Source organism: Silurus meridionalis, chromosome 5 (assembly GCF_014805685.1).
Source record: "Silurus meridionalis isolate SWU-2019-XX chromosome 5, ASM1480568v1, whole genome shotgun sequence".
NCBI classification, from domain to species: Eukaryota; Metazoa; Chordata; class Actinopteri; order Siluriformes; family Siluridae; genus Silurus; species Silurus meridionalis.
This window is the reverse complement of record NC_060888.1, coordinates 25,435,420-25,459,268: the sequence shown is the minus strand read 5'-3', so window position 1 is coordinate 25,459,268 and position 23,849 is coordinate 25,435,420. Positions and strand designations below refer to the sequence as shown.

The 23,849-nt window shown below is 39.0% G+C and overlaps 1 protein-coding gene across 5 annotated transcripts in view; it reads right to left on the bottom strand.

The window, feature by feature from the left end:
* Window positions 1-1,660: 1,660 nt before the first annotated feature.
* Window positions 1,661-23,849, bottom strand: part of tead1a (TEA domain family member 1a) — a 58,590-nt gene continuing 36,401 nt past the window's right edge. For 2 of the 5 annotated variants that reach the window (XM_046850200.1, XM_046850201.1), the window contains exons 4-13: window positions 12,849-12,913; window positions 12,121-12,183; window positions 9,218-9,352; window positions 8,368-8,408; window positions 8,126-8,181; window positions 7,921-8,045; window positions 6,173-6,346; window positions 3,786-3,926; window positions 2,507-2,659; window positions 1,661-2,370 (exon numbers count right to left, since the gene is read on the bottom strand). In XM_046850200.1, coding sequence (XP_046706156.1) covers window positions 2,257-2,370; window positions 2,507-2,659; window positions 3,786-3,926; window positions 6,173-6,346; window positions 7,921-8,045; window positions 8,126-8,181; window positions 8,368-8,408; window positions 9,218-9,352; window positions 12,121-12,183; window positions 12,849-12,913 — 1,067 coding nt within the window. In that variant the 3' untranslated portion in view covers window positions 1,661-2,256. Of the gene's footprint in view, window positions 2,371-2,506; window positions 2,660-3,785; window positions 3,927-6,172; window positions 6,347-7,920; window positions 8,046-8,125; window positions 8,182-8,367; window positions 8,409-9,217; window positions 9,353-11,769; window positions 11,907-12,120; window positions 12,184-12,848; window positions 12,914-21,760; window positions 21,926-23,849 lie in introns of those variants that run through there. The other 3 variants (XM_046850204.1, XM_046850202.1, XM_046850203.1) reach the window with 3 other exon arrangements.

Genomic DNA, 23,849 nt, shown 5'->3' with positions numbered 1-23,849 from the left:
AAAGACTGAAAGAAGAATAAGATGGTGGGCTCAGTGGTGGTGAGGAGGTGCTTGATGTTTGGGAAACTACTGCAGAAGTGAAGACAGAGTACATGTGTGTGAATGAGAGGGAGGGCAGTGGAGGGGTGCGGTTGCAGGGAGAAGAGGTGGAGAAGGTGGAGGAGTTCAGGCACCTGGAGTGCAAAGTAATGGAGAGTGTGTTAGAGAAGTAAAGAGAAGAGTGCAGGCAGGGTGGAGTGGGTGAAGAAGAGTGATAGCAGGAGTGATTTGTGATAGAAGAGTATCTGTGAGAGTGAAAGGAAAGTTTATAGGACTGTGGTGAGACCTGAGATGTTGTCTGGTTTAGAGACAGTGGCATTGAGTAAAAGACAGAAGGTGGAGCTGGAGGTAGCAGAGCTGAAGATGTTGAGGTTTTCGTTGGGAGTGACGACGATGGACAGGATTAGAAATGAGTTTATTAGAGGGACAGTGCATGTAGGACGTTTTGGACAAGGTGAGGGAGGTGAGATTGAGATGGTTTGGACATGTGCAGAGGAGGGACATGGGGTATATCAGTAGGAGAATGCTGAGGATAGAGCCACCAGGAAGGAGAAAGAGGAAGACCAAGGAGGAGATTTATGGATGTGGTGAGGGAAGACATGCAGGTAGTTGGTTTGAAAGAGGCAGATGTAGAGGACAGGGGGGTATGGAGACGGACGATCCGCTGTGGCGCCCCCTAATGGGGATTTTCCATATAATTTCAGCAACCATTTAATATATGTCTCAAGGGACAATACTAAAGAAATGCACCTTGGATATATTTTGGAGTAGTTAATGTGCAGCTTGTACAACAGTACAGATTCACTGTCCTCTATAAATAACTCAGCATACAGGCAAAATTCTTTCAAAATAGCTGGCAACAGAAGTGAGGACACCATAAGTGATGTGGTGTAAACATGCAAAGCCACACATCCTATTCATCATGTTCATGTTTTTTGTGTTGTGTATTAGAGCAGGTAAAATTTAGTGCTTTGAGTACAATTCTCTCATTTTAACAACTGGATGTTTAACATGGCACCTCATGGTAAAGACTTTTTGAGGATTTAAGAATTAGAGTGTTTCTCTCCACAAAGATGAACGAGGCTATAAGAAGATCAGTAACATCCTGAAGCCGAGTTACAGTACAGTGGCCAGGGTCATACAGAGGTTTTCAAGATGGGTTCCACTCAGAACAGACCTTGGAAGGGTCCATCAAAGAAGTTGAGTCCTCGTGCTGTGTGTCAGATGCAGAAGCTGCTTCAGAAAACAGATGCATGAGTGCTGCAGCATTGTTTTAGAGGTTGCAGGAGAGAAAGGTCCGGTTGTCGGTGCTCAGACCGTACGCCGTACATCTCAACAAGTCGTTGTGTACTTACTTTTGTATTTCTTTGAGATAATATATATAAATAAAAATCATCTTGACCTCTAAAGCAGGTCACCATCAAGCCTGCACCCTTTTTGCATGACTTGGCAACGTAGACATTGGCTTGTATACTTTTCTATAGAACAGTTCTGCAATTATTAGTTTGGGAAATAAAGAGCTGTATCAGGTGTGTATCCCTAAATACAAAATAATCATTCAGAATGTGTGTTAATTGTGTTTTGTGTGGTAAAAAAGATCGATTTTTCCATATAAGCTCAGTTTCAGTGTTAAACTCTACACAGGGTTTATTTCAGGAACAAAACCAGACATCATGCTTTTTTCCTTTTAGAAGAAGGAGTAAATTTTTTTTGTACTAAAAAATACACAATATTCTTCATTAACGTTTAAAAAAGGAGATCGACATTAAAATGAAAAAAAAAAAAAAAGTAACAAAGTAACAAGTACCTCCGTTTCACTGTCACTCCCTGCACCCGTGCAGATGGAGAAAATACATAACATTTGACAAAAAGATGTAGTCGGAGGTGTGGCACAGCTGTGACCGAGTGAACCGGAGGCTTTATACGCACAGAGGCACAGCTGCTTCATAGTTACGAGTTTATTATGAGTGTAACGTCTGTCTGAGCCGCTCAGGACGGCAGCTTGTAGCGGGGAAAAAAAAAAACAACAAAAATGTGTCACACACACACACACATTGGGCCTCTGTGGACACAGGAAGTGATGTGCTCTGGCTCTCTCTGACCAGCAGGGCAGCAGCTCAGTGTCTTTAGTCTGTGTGTGTGTGTGTGTGTGTGTGTGTGTGTGTGTGTGTGTGTGTGAGAGAGAAAGAAAGGGAAAGAAATGTTGAAACGGTTGTCTCATTCTTTGACCAGTCTGTAGATGTGATGCTGAGCTCCGTGCTCGCTGTTGGACACCTCGAACACACACGCCAGGCACAGCAGTGTCTCCTGGGTTTCTCTGTTCGACACCACCTGCAGGACACACAGGAAACAGCAATACATCAACACACACATTCAGGCGCTGTTTCAGTACGGGTGGGATGATTAGTGATGAGTGTGTCGGGTTGTGTGAGCGTTGAGGATGAGAGGGTGAGGAACAGTACATTACCAGCAGGATGGTGAAGTTCTCTAACACGCTGTTCATCATGTACTTCTCAGGCAGGTGCTTGAGCTTGTGGATGAAGTTGATCATGTATTCACACATGGGCGAGCGGTTTATTTTGTACACGAACCGGCCGTTCTCAAAGCGTGCATACTCCGTCTGCACAGGAAAGACGGACAAAAAAGAAAGAGAGAGAGAGAATTTACATATTTATATTGTACTCATGTCTGGAGGAATTTTTTTATTCAAATATATTTGAATATTAAATATAAAAAAATACATTAATTATATCTTTATAATTAATATCTCTATTATATCTATAGATTATATATCATTATATCTTTATGATTGTACTTGCTGTTGAATCAAACACGCCATATTGCAGACTAAGATCTCGTGCGTGTTCCACGTTCGTGCTTTTCTACAGTTTCTTACTTTATTTCGATGGTTATTCTTTTTACAACCTTCTTTCCAAAAAAATTATAGTGAAATTTATAGTGAAATAAAACAAAAACACTATCAAAACAGACAAAAAGCACAATATTCACACGAGAATGACGAGAACGCACTGAGGACAAGGTCTATGAAGCGTCTGAGCGTGAAGTGTGGGGACGGAGGTGACGAGCAGAACATGTGACTGGAACAAAACGCCTCTAAAGAAATGCTCTTCTTTACGAAATATGCTCGATTTTACTAATAAAACTGTTTGTACACCGATATTCTCGTACTACAGGGCACTCGAACACCGGGGTTCCACCGTGTGTGTGTGTTTGTGTGTGTGTTTATATATATACAGTATATATCAAAATGTATACTTTTAATAATAATAATGAGGTATATTAAAAGTATATACAGTATATACAGTATATATATATATATATATATATATATATATATATATATATATATATATTATTTAATATATATAATTTGTGTGTGTGTGTGTATTTAATATATATATAATTTGTGTGTGTGTGTGTATTTAATATATATAATTTGTGTGTGTGTCTCTCTCTATTTACACATTTATATATATATACAATATATACATAATTCTATTATATACTTTTTATTCTTGATTTTTATTTATTATATTTTATATGAATTTTATATAATGTCGTACTCTGTATAAATGTCTGACACATTTAATTTTAATGACTAATTAATCATTTAAACTGCCGTTAAATAAAAAGTCTTCATGATTTCTGTACTTTGAGCATTTTTCAGATTTGTGGTAAAAAGCGATCTCAGCTCATCTAAAAGAACGTGTTAATGAGAATCTCACCTCCACTTTCTCCACCACCTGCTTCCCGAACGAACACACCTTAGTAGAGCAGGTGATGGTCATGTTATCTGGACTCTCGTACTGACTGGTCACACCGTAGAACGCTCCCGAATCCTCCTGGACATTACAGCTCAGGTCGGCCTGAAGAAACCAAACACACACACACACACATGCCTGTAATCATGTGTCTGATAGAGATGTTGGTCTGGAACCTACACTAGGTGGAAAAAACTTTGTGGATGCCTGTGTGCTTAACATCCCATTCAATATTTAGTCCCTGCTAGAATAAGCTGAACTCTAGTGGGAAGATGTTCCACTAGATTTTAGGTGTTAATGAAGTCAGGTACTGATGTAGCTGAGGTACACATGCCTGGAGTGCTGTCAGTGTTCATATCCATCCCAAAATATTTTTAATAGGGTTGGAGCTCTATACAAAAAAGATCTTCCACTCCAACCCATGTAAAGCATATCTCCTAATGGAGCCAACTCCATGTGCATTGTGGAACAGGTTTTGGTGTTTCTAGTTCGAGTGAAGGGAAAATTTCATGCTCCAGCATCCTCCAAGTTGGTGGTAACAGTTTAAGAAAGAATCACATGTGGCTGGAAAAGCCAGGTGTTCCATTACTTCTGTCCAAATAGAGTATAAACAGATTGACAACTTGGAAATAATGAAAAATAATGAATAATTCTGAAGTAAGCTGAACGCAGAAACAGATGTTTCCTTCACTCGGAGGATGCAATGAGTGTGAATCTCCAGAGAGAGGTGCCAGAGATGCAGTGAAAGCAAGAGTCAGGAAACATAAAGAAAGAATGAACAAGAGAGAGACAGAGAGAGTGAGGAGAGAAAGTGTGTGTGTGTGTGTGTGTGTGTGTGTGTGTGTGTGTGTGCACGTGTTGGCCTCCAGGTCCCTGATCCACAGCACCTGTGGCCCAGAAAGGCAGGTGTTTAAACAAAGCGTGAGTACGGCTCTACAGTGTGACGCCTGCAGCTCTGATCTACACACACACACACACACATAGACACACACAGGGTCCTGGAAAAGCGAGCACAGCTTTCATCCAAAGCGGATTCTTGTTTACACACTAGATACCATCAAAAAACTCAATAAAACTGAGGGGAAAACAATATCTTTATGACTTTTGTCATTTTTACACACACACACACACACACACACACACACACACACACACACACACACACACACACACACACACATCCCTTCATAAAAAATCTAAACAGCCAGAACAGAGGTACAACATATGTAATAAAAATATATATGAATGTAACTTATGTTAACAATATTCACGTGTAAATATTCTTTATTAAGAGCCTCTGAATTCTTGATCCTGATTGGTCGGAAGGGAATTTGTTTTTCTATAACATATTAATTTACTTATAACAACTCAATTACTTCTCGTTTCCACGGTAACAGCCTAAACCAGGTCTCTACGGTGTTACACAAACAGGTTGAAGATTTTTTTTATGTAAAATTCACGGAAGGAGTCTCCAGTTCCAGCACACTGTAAGCGTCAGTACGTTTTGGGTTTCGAGGTAACAGGATAAAGCTGCTTTTTTTAATTGTCTCGTGATTGTTACAAAAGAGCAAAAAGAACAAAATTTGCCATCAAAAATAACGAATATTCTCAGACAGTCCACAACATTAACTATAAACGGATAAAAAAAAAGAAGTATGATGTCGTTCTCTAATGAATAAATAAACTGTTATAGAAAAAGAACCAGTTTTGGAGCAGTAACAGTAAGTTCATACTCATTTCCATTATCATATGAAATCTGGCCCTATGATGATGATAATCTTATGGGCCATAAGTATTGAGACACTTTCCAGTCCAGCCATATGTGGTTCTTCCCCAAACTGTTAGCACAAAGTTGGAGGCACACACTTGAACAGGACGTCATAGGATGCGATTGCATTAAATATTCCCTCCACTTGAACTTGGAGACCTAAAGCTGTTCAGGCATGACAATGCCCCTGCCCACAAATCCAGCTCCATGAACATATGCCTTACATAGAACGGAATGGAAGATCTCCTGCTATAGACCTATAAACCCTATTGAACACGTTTGGGATGAATGTGAACACTGACTGGACCCCAGACCTCCCCACCTCACCTACATCAGTCCCTGACTTTACTAACACACTTGTGGATGAATGAATGAGCACAAATCTACACAACATTTAGTGAAACATCTTCCCAGAAGAGTGGAGGTTTTACTAACAGCAAATGGCGACTAAATGTGATTAGATGTTTAAAAGGAAGCACAGAGCAATCACATAGCAAGCTTATGGTCAGGTGTCCACAAACTTTTGTCCATATAGACAATATAGTGTGACAGCTGATCTACAGAACATTTATAAAATACTCACCCAGAACTTGACTAAGTAGAAGGCATTCTGTGGGCCTTTTCCAAACAGCTCCTTGAGGCCTCCTTTCTTCTCAGGGAACTTGTCGTAGATCTGGCGGATGTCCACCGACTCCAGCAACGGGTCGTTGTACGATTGGCTCGTCTGGCTGATGTGTACAAACAGGTGCTTGTTGTGCTGCAGAGAACATTAATATACTGCTCTCAGACTCTTATATTATATAGAACCGTTAAAAGGGGATTATACTTGTTACATTATAGCACAGTGAAATTCTTTCCAGTGATGTTAGAAAGCTGGTGTCAAGGGCCTTGTTCAAGGGCCCCAAGAGTGGCAGCTTGGCGATACTGGGGCTTGAACCCCTGAACTTGTGATCAGTAACCCAGAACCTTAACCAGTGAGCTTCCACTTCCAGGTTAGTGATTGTTTTTTAAAAAATAGATTAGATGTTTAAGATTAATATTTTTAAAACCTTAAGACGAAATTGGATTTGGATTAACTTGATTAAAAACCTTTTCAAACATGTCAACGGAAAAATAAGAACGTTTCTCAAAGAGCCAGGATGAACTTTTTTGGGAATTTTCTCCTGATAATAAAAATGTATGTTAGTTTTTAGCAATGTGCAAAAAATAACTTGATCCCAGTGATTTATTCAAATAAAATATATATTTTTTCAGGGTTAGAGAAGATGCACAGCTGGGAGATTAAACGATATATCTATATCATGATGAATGACAACATAATCCACTTTTCTGAAATATGGGTCATTTTGTCTGATACTGTTTTTCCTCGATTTTTTTTTTTCACTTTTTACTAAAATCATTTTTTAATACATTATAATTCTTTTTTTAAACAGAAAGTTTTCATGGTAAAAATGACAACCGGAAAAAAAATCAAGTGTGTTGGACATTTCTGTTTTATTAAAGGATTCCTATTTGAAATTTGTGCTATTATAAATTATAATGTATAGTAACAAACTACGATTGCAGTCGTATATTGTGATAAAATAATTTAGCAGTCAGTGATTATGCCTCGCGCTGCTATTGCTGTGCGACAACCGAATGGCGAATACAAATGATTTATATTTTTCTTCATGCACGTATTAGATAAATAGCTGCTGTCTCACAGGATCAGACCGGGAGAGAAAACAGGGTTATAGATGCGCTGCCAAAGTGACGGATCACTCGAGTCCGCTGTGAGAGAAATAGTGGTAAGAAGTGCGCTCACAGCACAGAAACGCAAAGCGTGTCGATATGCTATGCTACATGATCCTGGCTCTAGTCTAAGCAACAGAATTTAATTTATTTAATTTTTAATTAGGAAAATATGACACTCAGTGTCGACAAAATGCTCATACTTTGGATCAGAGATGCTGATTTAGTTTTGTGATTTACACTATTTCTAAAAAAAAATGATTGGGACACCTGAACCTTGCAGCCATATGTGGTTCTTTTCCAAACGGTTACCACAAAAAAATCGGAGGCACACAATTGTACGTCTTGATGCGGGGGTATGTAATTTTCCCTTCACTTAAACCGTGTAAGGAGCTGGTCTCAAAACTTTTGCACCAAACCTGAACTTTGGAACATGCAAATCTTCGTTGCGCTGTGGGTGGGTTTCTGGTCTCCACCATATGCATGCATTGAATGAAAGTCAAAGTAAAAATTGTTGCGTGATCGTGACTTTACTTTGTCTGAATTTATTTAAAAAAACGTTAGCATGTTCGCAACGGTTTGAATGTTAAGTGAACGTACAGCCTCGGGGTCTCTCTCCTGCTCCAGGAATGAGGAGAACTCGATGAGTCGAAGTTTGATGGTGCCGATGGATCGTCCTTGCCAGGCTGGAGGAGTGGACGCGGGGGCTCTGGGAGGCTCGTAACCTGTAACGCACAACCACAAGAGCTGTTATTAACTTCGTCATTCTGAAGAAACTGATTTAGGTCGCTATGTCTGGACGTACCTGATAACGCCGTGGCGGCCTGAATGGGGTACGCCTGCTGTGTAAATGGCTTAATGCTGAGGAAACACACGAGAGAACTGTAAGCACATCTTCACCTTTGAACTTTTTAGAGCTAGACTAAGCATCGGTCTTTGTCCGAGTTCTAAAATCTGATTGGTCAAAAGGTGAAGACTCTAGATCAGTAGGCATCTTGATGGAGAATCATGATGTAGTGTAAGTAAAGAGTTAAGGGCAGTACTCACTCTTGGGAGGATCCAGGATGGCCTGTCGGCAGCTGCCAGAACTACAACCGAAACAAACAAACAGAAAAACAGTCTCACTAAACAAAGTAGCCGAACAAAACCTGGCTACGCTCTCAAAGCAGACATGTTTTTTATTTATCATGTGAGTTCTCAGTGGAAGTACAGATGTGGTGTGTAGCTTTGTGCTGCTGGGCTTCTGGGCAGAACTTTAAACAAAATACTGCAGCGGGTTTTTAGTCTCATCTCTATTCGCTGCATCTGTTGTGGACATGTGATTAGCGTAGACACGAATTATTAACATGATGCACTGCAGAGAGAAAAGAACCAAAAACTGGTTTACTCCAAACTTGTTAGTAATTTGAGGGCAGGGGGTGGAAAAAATGCTAAACTCATTCTACAAGGAAACTTTGAAATTGTGTAGATCTGTCCAATCAATCCTGACAAATTAGTGACTTTTTTTTTCATACCACTTCAATGGCTTTAAATGAAAACTTATAAACGAAGTTAACAATTTACTAATAAAGCCAACAGCCAATCACCAATCACCATTAATCCCAACAACTAATCACTGATCACGATTGTTCTTAATAACCAGTCACTAATCACCACTGTTCTCGATAACCAATCACTGCTCTTAGATATCAATTATCTTCCAAACTACAATAAAAGGCATGAAAATTCCCATCACACTACAGCTACAGTATATAGAGATTAGCTCAACAAATAGTGGAGTATTCTTTTTTTAAAAACTGCTCACATCAGTGCCACATCAGATCAAAGCTCTTGTGAATCCTTGTCCATCGTGTTAACATTGTAAGATGTTTCACGGCGTGTTTTTGGTGTCTCTTACCCCTGTCGCTGCAGGGAAGCTGGGCTGAGGAAGGCCTGCCAGACCCAGCTTGCTGTGAATGGCTGTGGCAGACACGATCTGAGCAGAAGACAAGGCCGCCATGCTCTGGAGCGCTTTGTCCTTCACGCTTTGATCCTACAGCGCACAGGAAAGAGGCTTCAGCCAGAGAGCGCAAGCAGTTGTGTGTGTTGTGGTGTGTGTGTGTCTGTGTCTGTGTGTGCGTGTGTGTGTGTGTGTAATGCCGTAAGGGGTGCAGCAGAAACAGCTATCGACAGAACACACGCCGCACGCAGAGGCAGGAAAGGAAGAGGGCATGCGTTCAATTCACCAGAGGGCCAACTCAGCACAATTTCATACTGTTCCCAATAACATCTCTGCTCCGTATCCAGAAATAAAAAGCCGTGGATGATTTATAGAAGAATAAAGACGGTTTCGGCTTGCGTTGGAAGATCAGTGCACTGAGTAACACAGAACAGACCCGTACCTCTGGAACGCCATTTTTCAAACACACGGAAAAGACGAGTAGAACAATCCAACATGTGCTCATACAGAGACGTGCACCCTGAACCCTCACCAAGAGGAAAAAAAACTCATCTGTTCATGCTCTCCTCTTTATTCAGCTGTAAATGCCTGATGGTGGATGTTAAGGCCAGAGGTACTTTAGTGCATTATCAGTGAAATGGAGTGCAGCCTAGTGTGTGATGCAGACATTAACGCAGAGCACAGACAGCTGGAGCACATCAGGGTCATCAGGAGAAAAGCTTGCAAATAGTTTTCTATCTGTCTGTCTATATATCTATAGACTATCTACCTGTCTGTCTGTTTATCTATAAACTATCTATCTATCTGTCTGTCTATATATCTATAGACTATCTGCCTGTCTGTATATCTATAAACTATCTGTCAGTCTGTCTGTCTGTCTGTCTGTCTATCGATCTATAGACTATCTGCCTGTCTGTATATCTATAAACTATCTGTCTGTCTGTCTATCTATAGACTATCTACCTGTCTGTCTCTATATCTATAAACTATCTATCTGTCTGTCTATCTATCTATAAACTATCTGTCTGTCTGTCTGTCTGTCTATCGATCTCTAGACTATCTGTCTGTCTGTCTGTCTATCTATAGACTATCTACCCGTCTGTCTGTATATCTATAAACTATCTATCTGTCTGTCAATCTATCTATAAACTATTTGTCTGTCTGTCTGTCTATCGATCTATAGACTATCTATCTGTCTGTATATCTATAAACTATCTATCTGTCTGTCTGTCTGTCTATCTAAAGACTATCTGTCTATCTGTATATCTATAAACTGTCTGTCTATCGATCTATAGACTATCTGTCTGTCTGTATATCTATAAACTATCTGTCTGTCTGTCTGTCTGTCTGTCTGTCTGTCTGTCTATCTAAACACTATCTGTCTGTCTGTATATCTATAAACTGTCTGTCTGTCTGTCTGTCGATCTATAGACTATCTATCTGTCTGTCTGTATATCTATAAACTATCTGTCTGTCTGTCTGTCTGTCTATCTAAAGACTATCTGTCTGTCTGTATATCTATAAACTGTCTGTCTGTCTGTCTGTCTGTCTGTCTGTCTTATTTATTGATTAATGTATTGGGTTCTCTACAAACTCTGCCTTTAAAGGAGACATTGGACGTTTTTGGGTGAGAAATTATATATATATTTTTCAGTTTGAGACACAAAGCTCGATTAAAAGTTTGTCAGCAAAGTCTGTTGAAATATCAGTCTGTCTGTCTTTTTTTAAGCAACTAAAAACTACATGCAATCCCCCCCCCCTCCAAAAAAAAAAATCAATCAATCAATGCAGTCGTTTATCTGTTCATAGTAATAAACTATAATATTCAAGAAATTAAATATTTATAATATTTAATATAATATAATATAAATAGTTATAGATCAATAATTAAAAACTGGTTGTTTTATGTGATGAAAAAACAACCAAAATTTTTTTTTTTTATCCTTAAACAGAAAAAAAACTGGTGCTAGCACTATTGTGGTTTGGGGAAATCAAACATTTAGTATGGAGAGCACTCTGTGCAGTCAGGTATGGTTCCACATCAACAGCTTGAAGATCTATAAAATTACTGAGCAACACAAGAACTTTGAGGATGGAGTTGGACTGTAATTAATACCAAAACCAAGCACCAACAAGCTGCCACATCTGGGCCCTTGAGCAAGGCCCTTACCCCTCAAAATGCTCTCCATAAGGACATTTGCCAATTGCTATAAATGTAAAAGTAGTAGTAAAAGTACAGTAACAGTTGTAGTTATACATTTGCCCATAATATGTCTCACATTTTAAAGGTTTACTCATTAAAACTGCCCTTCCAGGGTAGGTGAGAACATGCTCTCTGGAGTAGGTTGAAGCTCTTGTAGTTAATAAAGAGAATCGCTAAACCAGCACTAAACCAACAAGTGTTCCTTTAGCAGCCAAGAGGTCAAAAAACAAACAAACTTCATTACGAATGGTTTTCGGTTGCAGAGGTAATTATTCCGAACATCAGATAATTGTTTTCAATTGAGCACCTTTTGTTTTGTTTTGTCTCGTTCTGAGGGAATTTCAGCGTGTGGCTGTGTCCTCGAGCTTTGTAAAGCTGGCTATGACGTGGTCAACAGCGCTCAGGTTAAAAACCTTCGTTGAGTGTGTTCTTACAAAGAGTGAGTCACTCCAGAACAAACACGCTGTTATAGAGAACAGGAAGGAAGGATGGGACAGACAAACATGTGGGAGAAAAGGAGGTAGAGCCAGCACACACACACACACACACACACACACACACACACACACAATGGGAATCTAGGTTATGTACAAACAAGCAACAGGGCATCCATGCATGCACACACACACACATACACACACGCTGTAAATTCACATACCTTAAGTTTAGAGTGAATCTCTCTTGATTTCCGCCGGGCCAGAACCTGAATGTGACTAGAGACCTACACACACACACACACACACACACACACACACATACAAATACACACATTTTTAAACAAGCCTTCAACAAACCTTAATTCTAATAGAAAAATATATACATAATAATTTATTTTTTTCAAATGTTAATTTCTTCTGATTGGTCAGAGGATGTTGATTAATTAGTCGATGTTTAAGCTGTGCTTCAAACCGCAGGACTTTAATACTACATCCTTTTTATTGTATTAAGCTACAAAAACATTATCGTGGTCATTATTTCCAAAGTTAGCATTAAGGGCAGAGAAAATTAACATTAGCATTTTTTTAATTCAGGTGCACACTGTGCAATTTTGGCCATGATTTGGTCACCTGAGACAAATTTTTTAAATCCTAAGAGATTCTTTTAATCCTCTAATAGACTAAGATCTGTAGTCTTTGATCGCTGGTTTGATGTGTTCATTTTTTTCTTCTGGCAGTGTCATTGAAACGATTGAGGTGGACATTACAGCAAGAAAAAAAAATCGGCGTACAGTCTGACACGTTATGGCAACTGAGATCCTACAGTGTGACATGGAGATCAGGTTCATACAGTGTGACATGCAACAATCGCAAAGGGGGTATAAAAATTGCACAGTGTGAGCCCGCCATTACTCGATTCAGAAACACCATGGTTACCAGGCGTACTGACCTGTTTTCTCGTTCGTGTCTTTCCAGTCCTCAGTTTGATGTATCTTGCTATCAGTTCATTACGACCTGAAAAGACCAAAGAGGCAGAAGTGTAAATTTTGGTGTAAAAGCTTTTCTAAGATGCAGCTAAAGATTTCTTTGACACTGTTAAACTTTACCACGTCGTAGTCGAAAATCTGTCCTAAGTTTTAAACCAAAAGCATGTACTTGTTCTAACATGGGATCATTTCTTTCAAGGTCCTTTCACTGAGACTAGGGATGCACATATTCGCATCAGTGCATCAGCATTGAAGTTTACGATGTGATGCAGCGATTGTTTCCAGCTTGTTTGACGTGCCCAAATCAAATGCTGGTGGTTGGCTGTGGCAAAGCATCAGGAAAAATCAATCGTTTTTACGCCGGCTACGCCCACTCGCCCAGAGACGTGTCTCACACGTGAGGCTGCGTATCATAGCATAAAAGTTTAAACAATCAGAAGCGTGGCTACATTTCGCCAAGGTTCGACGACAATAGCATATGCAATAGCGATTGAATATTTGCAATAACATGAGCAACACATCAATAAAATGAAGCGCTTGACCATGCATGGAATAAACATAAGAGCAGAAAGTCATCCTCTCAGCATTTTCCTGCCTCAGGGCCTCTTTCAAAATGACCACCACAAGAGTCCTCCTTTACTGATGAAGATAGCGGCGCTATGACTAAGGCTACGAGGGGTAACCAAACATACAAAAATCGGCTAATTTGTAGTGCTACATGCTTGTGTACTTTTTAGGTTGAGTCCTCCCTACGCTATGTAGATTTATATACTGTTTCTGTGGCTATAGATACGTAGCTAAATCAATGCTAAAAATGGTTTAAGGTTAACTGATCAAGTTTAACTCACATTAAACTTGACATCTTGTTTAAATGTCCTTATCCTTGGCTACATTAACAGCTTAGCTTTCATGTTTTTTCCTCTCTTCACATTAATGTTATAGCCTCTGACCCTGAAATAAGGAGACCATCAAGTGTTAATCCATTTACACTGGCAGAGAAAGGAAAAAGGAAAGATGAATGCCACAGGGCCGTCACAAAGTTTATTGTTGAAGGTTTGCTGCCTTTTTCTACAGTGGAGGCTCCATAGTGGAGGTAAATAAGCTGTGTTTGATGTCAACTATAGGGAGATAATAAGCACCTTAAAACACAGATATCAGTCCCCCAGCCGAGACATGCTCTTAAATACCCTCATACCTGCATGATATGCAGTAGAAAAACAAAGAAAGAAAGAGTTACAAGATGTGAGGGATGTGGCTGTGACTGCTGATGGCTGGACCAGCATTGCACAGGACCACTACCTGAAAGTGTCAGTCCACTATGTGAGAGATGGATAAATGAAAGAGAAAGTCCTACATACAAGTTCAATATACACATCCCAGACAGGGGGCATTGTAGCAGAAGAGAGAGGAGATATTCGTGATGAATTCAATGGACGGAGTAGTTGCTATAACAGTGGAAAATGCAGCAAACATGGATGTAGCAGTAAAAAAAGTATGAGTATTAAAAAAATTAGCTGCTTTGATCACACTCTCAATATTGCTGCTCATGAGCTTTACACTATACCCTCAGTCTCACAATGGGCAGGAAGGATCAGAGCAATGGTGGTGTGGCTAAAAAGATCCAGCCTGGCTAAACCTGTCCTTAAAGAGAAGCAGCGTCTTCTAGGAAGGTGGAAATCACAATTGATCAACCTTAGTGCAAAACTCTTTGGCCAAATAATTTAGAAAAATTCTTTGCTACATCATGCAGTAAAACATTGGCATCGGGAGAATAAACTGTTTTTTTAAACGCTCAACGATGCCAAAAGATAAACTCTCGAGAGAAATAGTTGTGAAAGGAAGGAGGAAGACAGTGAACAATGACTTTCTTGGTAGGCTACTGTTTAGATACAAGCCGTTGTAACACGTTGAGTCTGGGTGAAGGGAGAGCTCGCTAACTCCAGTTACAGCAGAAATCATATAAGCACAGACAGGTTTCCAAAACTCGTGCTTTTTTATTTTTCTTGGCAACAGCCTTACGAGTTAGTCAAAGAAACTTAGAAATCAGCATCAGAAAATAATAAGGACATAATCCTCATCTTGAACACACGCAGTGATAGCGGGAAAATGCAGTGGCAGGCAATTCCCAAAATACCGCTATACTCCTAAAGGAAGCGCAACATATTTCACCCGTTACACCGTGTGTAATGTGTCTTTCGTTAAAACCTGTGTAAAGTACATTAGTGTAGACAGGCGGCTTATAGACAGGTGCGGCTTATTTATGTTAAAAATAAAAATATTTGTAAAATTCAGTGGGTGCGGCTTATATATGGGTGCGCTTTATAGTCTGGAAATTACGCTATATTTTACGGACTGCAGAAAGTTTCTGATGAGGATTTCAGAAAAGCAGAACAGTTTGTCAAAGTTACAAAGATACTTTACAATTCAAACCTCTGCGTCTCTGCTAAAAGGAGCCCGACCTTGGGTCAGATTCTGCCAATTTTAAATAAACTCCTGCACCACTTCACAGTTAATGAAGAGGACAAAATCCTTTAAAAAGACTACCAAGGACACTATCTGGAATGACCTCTCAAAATGATACCAGGTGTGTAGTGCAATCCTTTTGAATTCTGACTCATACTGTTTTAGTCTTGAAGGATGGCAACATCAGACAGTTCTTGAATGTGGGTTCCAAGGCTGTGCCCTCCTCCAAGACAAAAGTGGCAGATGAAGTGTGGACCAGACTGGAGGAGGAGCTAATGATAAGGACCTCAGAACAGGTGTTAATTCTTATTGCTAATCTTCTACTTTTGAATTGTAGATCAATATACGTGACCTTCATATTCTATTGAATACAGACTCAGACAGAGGAGATAGAACTGGGGCTCAAAGAGAGAGCAGGTGACCAAGATCACAGCTCATCTGATGAAGACAGTTAACTTTTTCAAGTTGAAAAGTGTTAAGTGGAACCGTTCAGGAACCAGTATTGAGCTCAAGGTGTTGGTATCAAACATTTTTTAACGATATCCAGCCATTTGTATCTCAATGCATCATTTATTAACATATTTGCATCGGAAAAAAACGATTTATTTACACGTGGGGAGTGAAATTTACGGTTATACATGATGTAATACAACTTTAAATAAGATCTGGAGATAATACTGCAAGAACATTTGGAATCACGTGAAAGAAGAGTCTGCATTGGAGTTGTGAGAGTGTAGATAGAGAGACGAGATGCACTGTTCTGGCTAATATACGAGTTTCACCTCCCAAAGTTCAGTAAACCAAGTGCTCATCTTGCGAGCTTCTTCTTCTTCTCGTGTTCTAACTCTATAACATTACATATTATATAATAAATACTAGATGAGCTATACTTCTATTATTTAGAAAAGTAGGATCAATAAAATACTCGAAAGTGACCAATAATTTGTGACCAATAATTTATATGTTGACTGATTTCTCCAGAGATTTTCTGTTTTGTTTAAAATGTTAGGAAAAGAGTCTCCAGTTTCAGTTTCAGATCAATGACATCATTCCCCTGCACTTAAGTAAAAGTACTAATCATCTGCTTGCAAGGGCTTTGCTTAAGGGTTCTGGGATTTGAGCTCATAACCTTCTGATCAGAAGTCACCGAGCTAGCACTTCCCTCCACCCACACACCCGCACCTATTACAAGTCTAACAAACGATTCTGAAGGCTCAGGAGGTCGCTGGGAATGGTGAAGACGAGTATAATCAGCAGCTTGTAGGGTTCTTCCCTTGTAATGTCATTTACTAGAGGACAGGCACTCTCTATTCTCACTCTCTCACACACACACACACACACACACACACACACACACACACACACACACACACACACACACACACACAAACAGCACACACACACAAACAGCACACATAGCGTTACAATACGGGTATTCATGTGTGGCCTGCTCTCAGATCAAAGGGCCACCCAATGGCCGGCTGTAAGCATGCTTACTACTGCATAATTCATTCTTTTCAGCCGCTTGAAAACACGCTCTGCTGGACTTGGCACGGCCGCGGAATAACTTACGAATAGAGAGAGAGAGAGAGAGAGAGAGAGAGAGAGAGAGAGAGAGAGAGAGAGGAGGAAGAATAAGACCAGACTGAAAGAGAAGGTGAGAACAGAGAGTGAACTGGAAGTACATTCAAAGGGGGGGGAGGTGGAAAAAAAACTTTTTGAAAGGATGCAGTGTTCAGGAAGAGAAAAGTAAAAGCCATACTACAGGCCACTCATCACTCGCTTCATTTACTCGCTACACAATGGAAGTGTTTCAGCACACAGATGGTATTTTGGTGCCAAAAAAAACGGTGTGTGTTAATGTTCTGATAAAGTTCATGTACGGTGTTTCTGTTTCCAATTTATTGGGAATCTTAAGTTCTAAGGTTTAAATAAAATGACATGGAATGTCATAAAATGGAAAAAATTAATGTAACGCTTTTGTGTGCTTTTGTTTACGTTTGGTTACTACCTCTTGATCTAGTAACAAAGAAAAGTTCCCACATTGTTCATCAGCATCATCAGTAATCCGTTTCTGAGGTAAAAAAATGTCATTCATCACTCACAAATGAAAATCACTGAAATCTTATCACTAATACACTCTATGGACAAAAGTGTTGGGACACCTGTTGTTTCCAACCATATGTGGTTCTTCCCCAAACAATGTTGGAGGTACAGAATTGTATAGGACGTCCATGGATCTTTGGTAGCATATAATCTTCCCTTCACTTGAACTAGGAGACCCAAACCGGTTCCACCATGGCAATGTCCATATGCACAAAGCTGGCTCCATGAAGATATGCTTACATGGGATGGAATGGAAGATCTCTTGCTATAGAGCTCTGACCCTATTAAACACCTTTGGGATGAATGTGAATGCTGACAGCACTCCAGGTCTCCTCAGCTCACCTCCATCAGTACCTGACTTAGTACAGTAACTAACAACCTTATGGTTGAACGAGCTCAAATCTCCACAGCTTATTATAAGAGGAAATGATTGAATGAGGAATGGGATGTTTAAAAAGAAGCAGGAACTAATCTTGTGGTCAGGTGTCTACAAAAATTAGTCATATAGTGCAAATAAACAGGTAGATACCGTAATTTCTGGACTATAAAGCGTACCCATATATAAGCCGCACCCACTGAATTTGACAAAGATTTTTATTTTGAACATAAATAAGCCGCACCTGTTTATAAGCCGCAGTGTACACCCTACACTGAAACTAATGAACTTTACACAGGTTTTAACGAAAGACAGTGTCTGTTACACGGTGTAACGTTGTGGCCAAGAAAAATTAAAAAGCACGAGTTTTGGAAACCTGTCTGTGCTTATATGATTTCTGTTGCAACTGGAGTTAGTAAGCTATCAGTTGAGGTGCGTTTTTTCATTTCCGTTCGGAAATTTCATTGGTCTAATGTTATGTCACTCAGTTTTTTAGCTTGAAGATTGTGAAACCGGGAAAAACCCAGGAAAAATCCATAAATTAACTGTTGTTTAAAACCTGGGAAAAAAAGTAGCAGCTTATAGTCCGAAAAATACGGTAAATACAGTACATAAGGAAAGTATTCACAGTGCTTCACTTTTTCCACATTTTGTTCTGTCACATCCTTATTCCAAAATGGATTAAAAATTATTATTCTCCTCAAAATTCTACAAACAAAACCCCATAATGACAACGTGAAATGAAAGAAGTTTGTTGAAATCTTTGCAAATTTATTACAAAAAAAACCCCTGAAAATGTACATAAGTATTCGCAGCCTTTACCATGACAATCAAAATTGAGCTCAGGTGCATCCCGTTTCTGCTGATCATCCTTGAGATGTTTCTACAACTTGATTGGGGACTACCTGTGGTAAATTCAGTTGATTGGACACAAAATAATGAATTTAATCCATAAAATGTGGAAAAAGTGAAGCGCTGTGAATACTTTCCTTATGCACTGTTGATAGACAGACAGATAGATATCGACAGACTGTATATTACTAGGAGAAAAATCTCAAGTGCACATTTTACTTAATTTGTTCGATTTTGTCTCGTTTACACCACAGCGCTGGACTGAGTGGAGTCAAATCCAAACAATGCTTTCAATTCCCTACAAAATTAGAATTGAACTGCAGCGTTTTGTGATTAAATAATTACAGCTATCCAAAATGGAATTCTTGCGTGATTAAAGACGTTTGCAAAAGCGCAATTAGACAGAGTTATATTCACTTCGCACCCTGTCTGTATGAGCTGCTGATAATATGAGCACTTGAAAAACAAAGACTGTGTTGGAGTTTTGGAGTGCAAGTGTTTGTGCATGTGAGTGTATTTCACTTGAGGCAAAAATTTAGAAGAGTCTTTCTAATGAGTAATCAGACTGGCCTTGCTGTGAATATGAAGTACAATTACACCTTGATTGAAATGTTCTCCAAATGAAAACCTTCAAAAGTCAAGTGGCTTCATTGTCATTTCAGCCATATTCAGTACAGCACAGAAAAGAAAAAAAACTTTCTTCTTGGACCAAGGTGCTCCATAAACCATTCTTCTTCTTTCTCCATATCACTCTATCCTCCACATCTGCCTCTTTTAAACCAACCACCTGCATGTCTTCCCTCACCACATCCATAAAACTCCTATTTAGCCTTCTCCTAGTTTTCTTCTACCGATATACAGTACACCATTGTCTCACCTCTGAATATGACCAAACCACCCTAATCGCATCTCTCTAACCTTGTCTCGAAAATGTCTAACCTGTACATTTTTTCATTTGTCAGTGCCACTGTCTCCAATTTTTCTCCCATATAGGTACTCTGCAGATCCATAAAACCTTCAAGAAATCTTTAAAATCTCTTTCCAAAAGAACATGTATACATATTAAATTAAAATATACAATACAAATAAATATTATATATTTATCTATAAACATAAAAATCTTTTTCAAGTCAGATAAATACAGACATTCTTTCCCCAAAAGGAATTTAAATTCCTGACAGGCATAAAAATAAATAAATAAATATTACAAATGGCTTCTCTGTAAAAGGAACGGAGATCTGCAGTGTCTGAGGTTCATTATGAGATAAATATAATGACAAGAAGCAGTAGGTTTAAACATTCGTAAGCGTGATACAGTGATGTAGGATCCGTAAATAATGATTTCAGTGGAAATTTTCCACACCAGCGTCACATTCGAACACGAGTTTGACGAGTTACTGGAACATGCAGTGGGTCGAAATGACTCAAGAATTTGATGTGATGCCAAAATCATGCAGTGTCTCTTAGAAGTTCACATGTTACACATAAGAGAAGAGTGTTGAAAGATAAAGTGGTTAAACTGACCGCCTGAAGCAGCCGAAGTTGAAAGTTGAACTGGAAAGGTTTGTGGAATGGTTTGGAATTCCACAGTGAGAGAGTAAATGCTGTTGGTCAAGTCTGTGAAGGCAAAGGTCATACAAAAGGAAAAAAAAACTAACTTTGTTCAGAGCCTCAGGCTGACCCTGAATGACCCTGAACAACCCTGTTATCATGTCTCACGTACTTAGTGTTCGCCTGGAGTTTAGACAACTTTATTCTGTTCCTCAGAACACCACGAAAATCTGAAACGGGATTCGTTTGTCAAGTTTTGTTCGCATATTTCAACAGAAAAAAAAGTTTTTTTGCCACTTGTTGAAAAACTTTTATTCGAGTTATTAAACTGTAAAAAAAAAATTGATTTGTTGCCAGATTTATAAAAGCTACGATTTGCTTCATTTGACGTGTGCATATTGATAAACGTGTTAGTGGTGAGAATTTCAATTGCACAGCTGATTTACTTTCTATCTTCTTAAAAGCTACATTTTGCATAGAACTCAAAATGGCAACTTGACAATAAAAAAGATAGATAGATAGATAGATAGATAGATAGATAGATAGATAGATAGATAGACAGACAGACAGACAGACAGACAGACAGACAGATAGATAGATGATATATAGATAAACAGACAGACAGACAGACAGAAATATAGTCGATAGAAAGATAGTAGAAAGATAGACAGACAAACAAACAGACAGACAGGCAGACAGACAGACAGACAGACAGTCAATCAATAGAAAGATAGTAGAAAGATAGACAGACAAACAGACAGATAGACAGACAGAAAGATAGTCCATAGATAAAATAATAGTAGAAAGACAGACAGACAGACAGACAGATCCAAACTGACAAGTGCAGATAAATATGTGCATATATGTACAAAAAATAAATATAAAGGCAAAATTTAAAATGTGCAGAAGCTACAAATAAATATATATTTGTATCAGATTTTTGGGTGAAAATAAAAATCTAGAATCTATGCAAGATGTGTGTAAGGCACAATAGAATAAAACAATCCTAATTCCTAAACATTCCCTAAAAAATGCTGAGCCACTGCAGCGCCTTAACTACCACAGAATACCTTAATTTTTTTTTTAACTCTCCTGGAAGACAGGGCAGGCTGGAAACCGGAGATCAGGTAGAAAATAATGTGTTCTTCTAATGAATAACAATCCTATCCATCGTTCTGCCAACAGATCACGCTGTATGGCCCTTCAGTAAAATAAAGCGACCATATGTTTCCACTCGAACCCACTTTACACACCGCAAACATTTCCTTCGCTTTATTCGACCATGTAAACGTCTCCTTTCTCCCATTATCTTCTGCCTCTGAGCCAATTTTTCCTAATTACTCTTCACAGTCTTAATCAACCCAGGCATGATCTCCTTAATCACATCCAAATCCAGAATCATTTCTACATTAGGATCAGAAACAAGTGGCTTTGGCAAAGAAATACAAATCGCAAGTGCTCTGATTAACATTCGACGGGATTCGCGGTTCACAAATCCGACCCCGAGGACATGCCGAGAAGATCTACCTGTTGACGTGGCGTGTAAACAGTCTCGCTGAGTGAAAGTTTTCAAATGCCACACAGTTTTAAAGTAAAGGTCAAAAATTTGAAAGCAGATGGTGGTGTGAACAATCCCCCTGCTAATATCTCCACTCCCACTGCAGGTGTTTCCCTCCGAGCAGGACTGAGGGGTGCGGCCTGCTTCCCCCTGCCAGATAAAGCCCTTTATACACACACACACACACACACACACACACACACACACACACACACATCTGATTAGTGCTAAGCAGCTGTCCTTTGTGAACACTGGAGCCAGTAACATGATGACTCCCCTCCGTCTGTGGCCTGCGTTTATAAAGCCAGATGGCACAAAACCGTGACAGAAAAGTCCTGAGAAATCCAAACAAAACCTAAACTGCTCGACACAAGCTGTTTAGACTTTACATTAGCGAGAAAGTGATACACTATATGGACAGTTTGTTGACACCTGAGCATAAGATTCATATCATTCCACATCACATTCCACATTTAGTCCCCATTTGCTCTTATAATAACCTCCACTATCCTGGGAAGATGTTCCACTAGATTTTGTGGAGATTTGTCCTAATTCAGCTACAAGGGTGTTAGTGAAGTAAAGTAATGATGTAGGTATAAATGAGGAGGCCTGGCATACATTCACATTCATTCATGTTCAAGGGTTGAGGTCAGGAATCAATAGCAGGAGATCTCCCACTCCAACCCATGGAAAGCATAACTTCATGAAACTGGCTTTGTGCACAGCGGCATTGTGATGCCGAAACAGGTTTGGGTCTTATAGTTCGAGTGACGGGAAAATTTCATACTACCACATCCAATGATGTCTCAGTTCGGTTGTAGTTGCAGTAATAGAACTTCATATGGCTGCATGAGTGCATGTTAAAAACACTGGTAGATAAAGTAGACAAACCATGTGGTTGAGTTCAGTAGAGATACACTCTATGGTAAAATATTACTCCAGTAAAAGTGCTTGATTTCACGTGAGTAAACATACAAAAGTATTTGCCTCAAATGTACTAAAGATAAGATACGATATACCTTCATTCATCCCACAGTAGGGAAGTATCTCTGTATGTCGCTATGAGGTTCCTATTATAGCTGAAACGATTCCTAGAGTAACTCCAGTAATTCGAATACAAAAGAATCATCATTATTATGTAATGATTATTACAATCATATTTTTGCTTTGATGCTTCCTTTAGTCCAATTAAACTACACACTGAGCACTGTGTTTCCCCACGGACCATCATACTGTCGCACCACCCACTAAACTCTGGAGCGCTCTGAACAGGTTAACAGTGAAGATGCTGCATAATAAAAACAATAGAGGAATGGGGAGAAAACAGCAAAGAAGTGAGAAGAAGATTCATATGGAAGCCAGTTTCTGCTACATATAACAAAAAGTTTGCCTAATTCCAACTTTTATTCTCGTAATTCCAAATTAATTTCTCGCAGTTCTGATTTTTTTTTTCACAATTCCGACTTTAGCCACTCGGGCAGCATCACCCCCTCTGTAGTGCCAGAAAGCTTTACACATTGAAAATGAAATCAGTAGAATTAATAGTATTAAACTAAGTCTTCAATCCCTCTGGAGGAGACGGAAAACAGACAGATGAAGCAGAGGAGCCTCGTTCATACACTAACAGCTTCAAACTTCAGGCAGACAACATGGTTAGCTGGTGGATGCAACAGAAATTTGGTGTTTATGAAAATAAAGTTGGAATTGCGAGAAAAAAAACCCAAGGAATTTCGAGGAAAAAAATTAGGAATTAGGCAAAAAAAAAAAAAAACAGCATAAAACTAAAACATAAAGAAGTTCACTTTTTTTAATTGTAATCTGAAATGTATTTATATATTTTTATTCATGATTTTTTTTATTTATATATTTGTATTTGCAATTGCAATATTGCAATTAAGTGCATTAAATGGGTTGAGTTTTCACAGATGTACAATTTCAGCAAAGAAATTTAATTTTTCTTAAAAAAAAAAAAAAAAAAAGGGAAACTAATGACTTGTTCATTTTAAGAGGCTGTCCTAATTCCTTTTGTATATTTAGTATTGCTCTGTTATAAAGAAA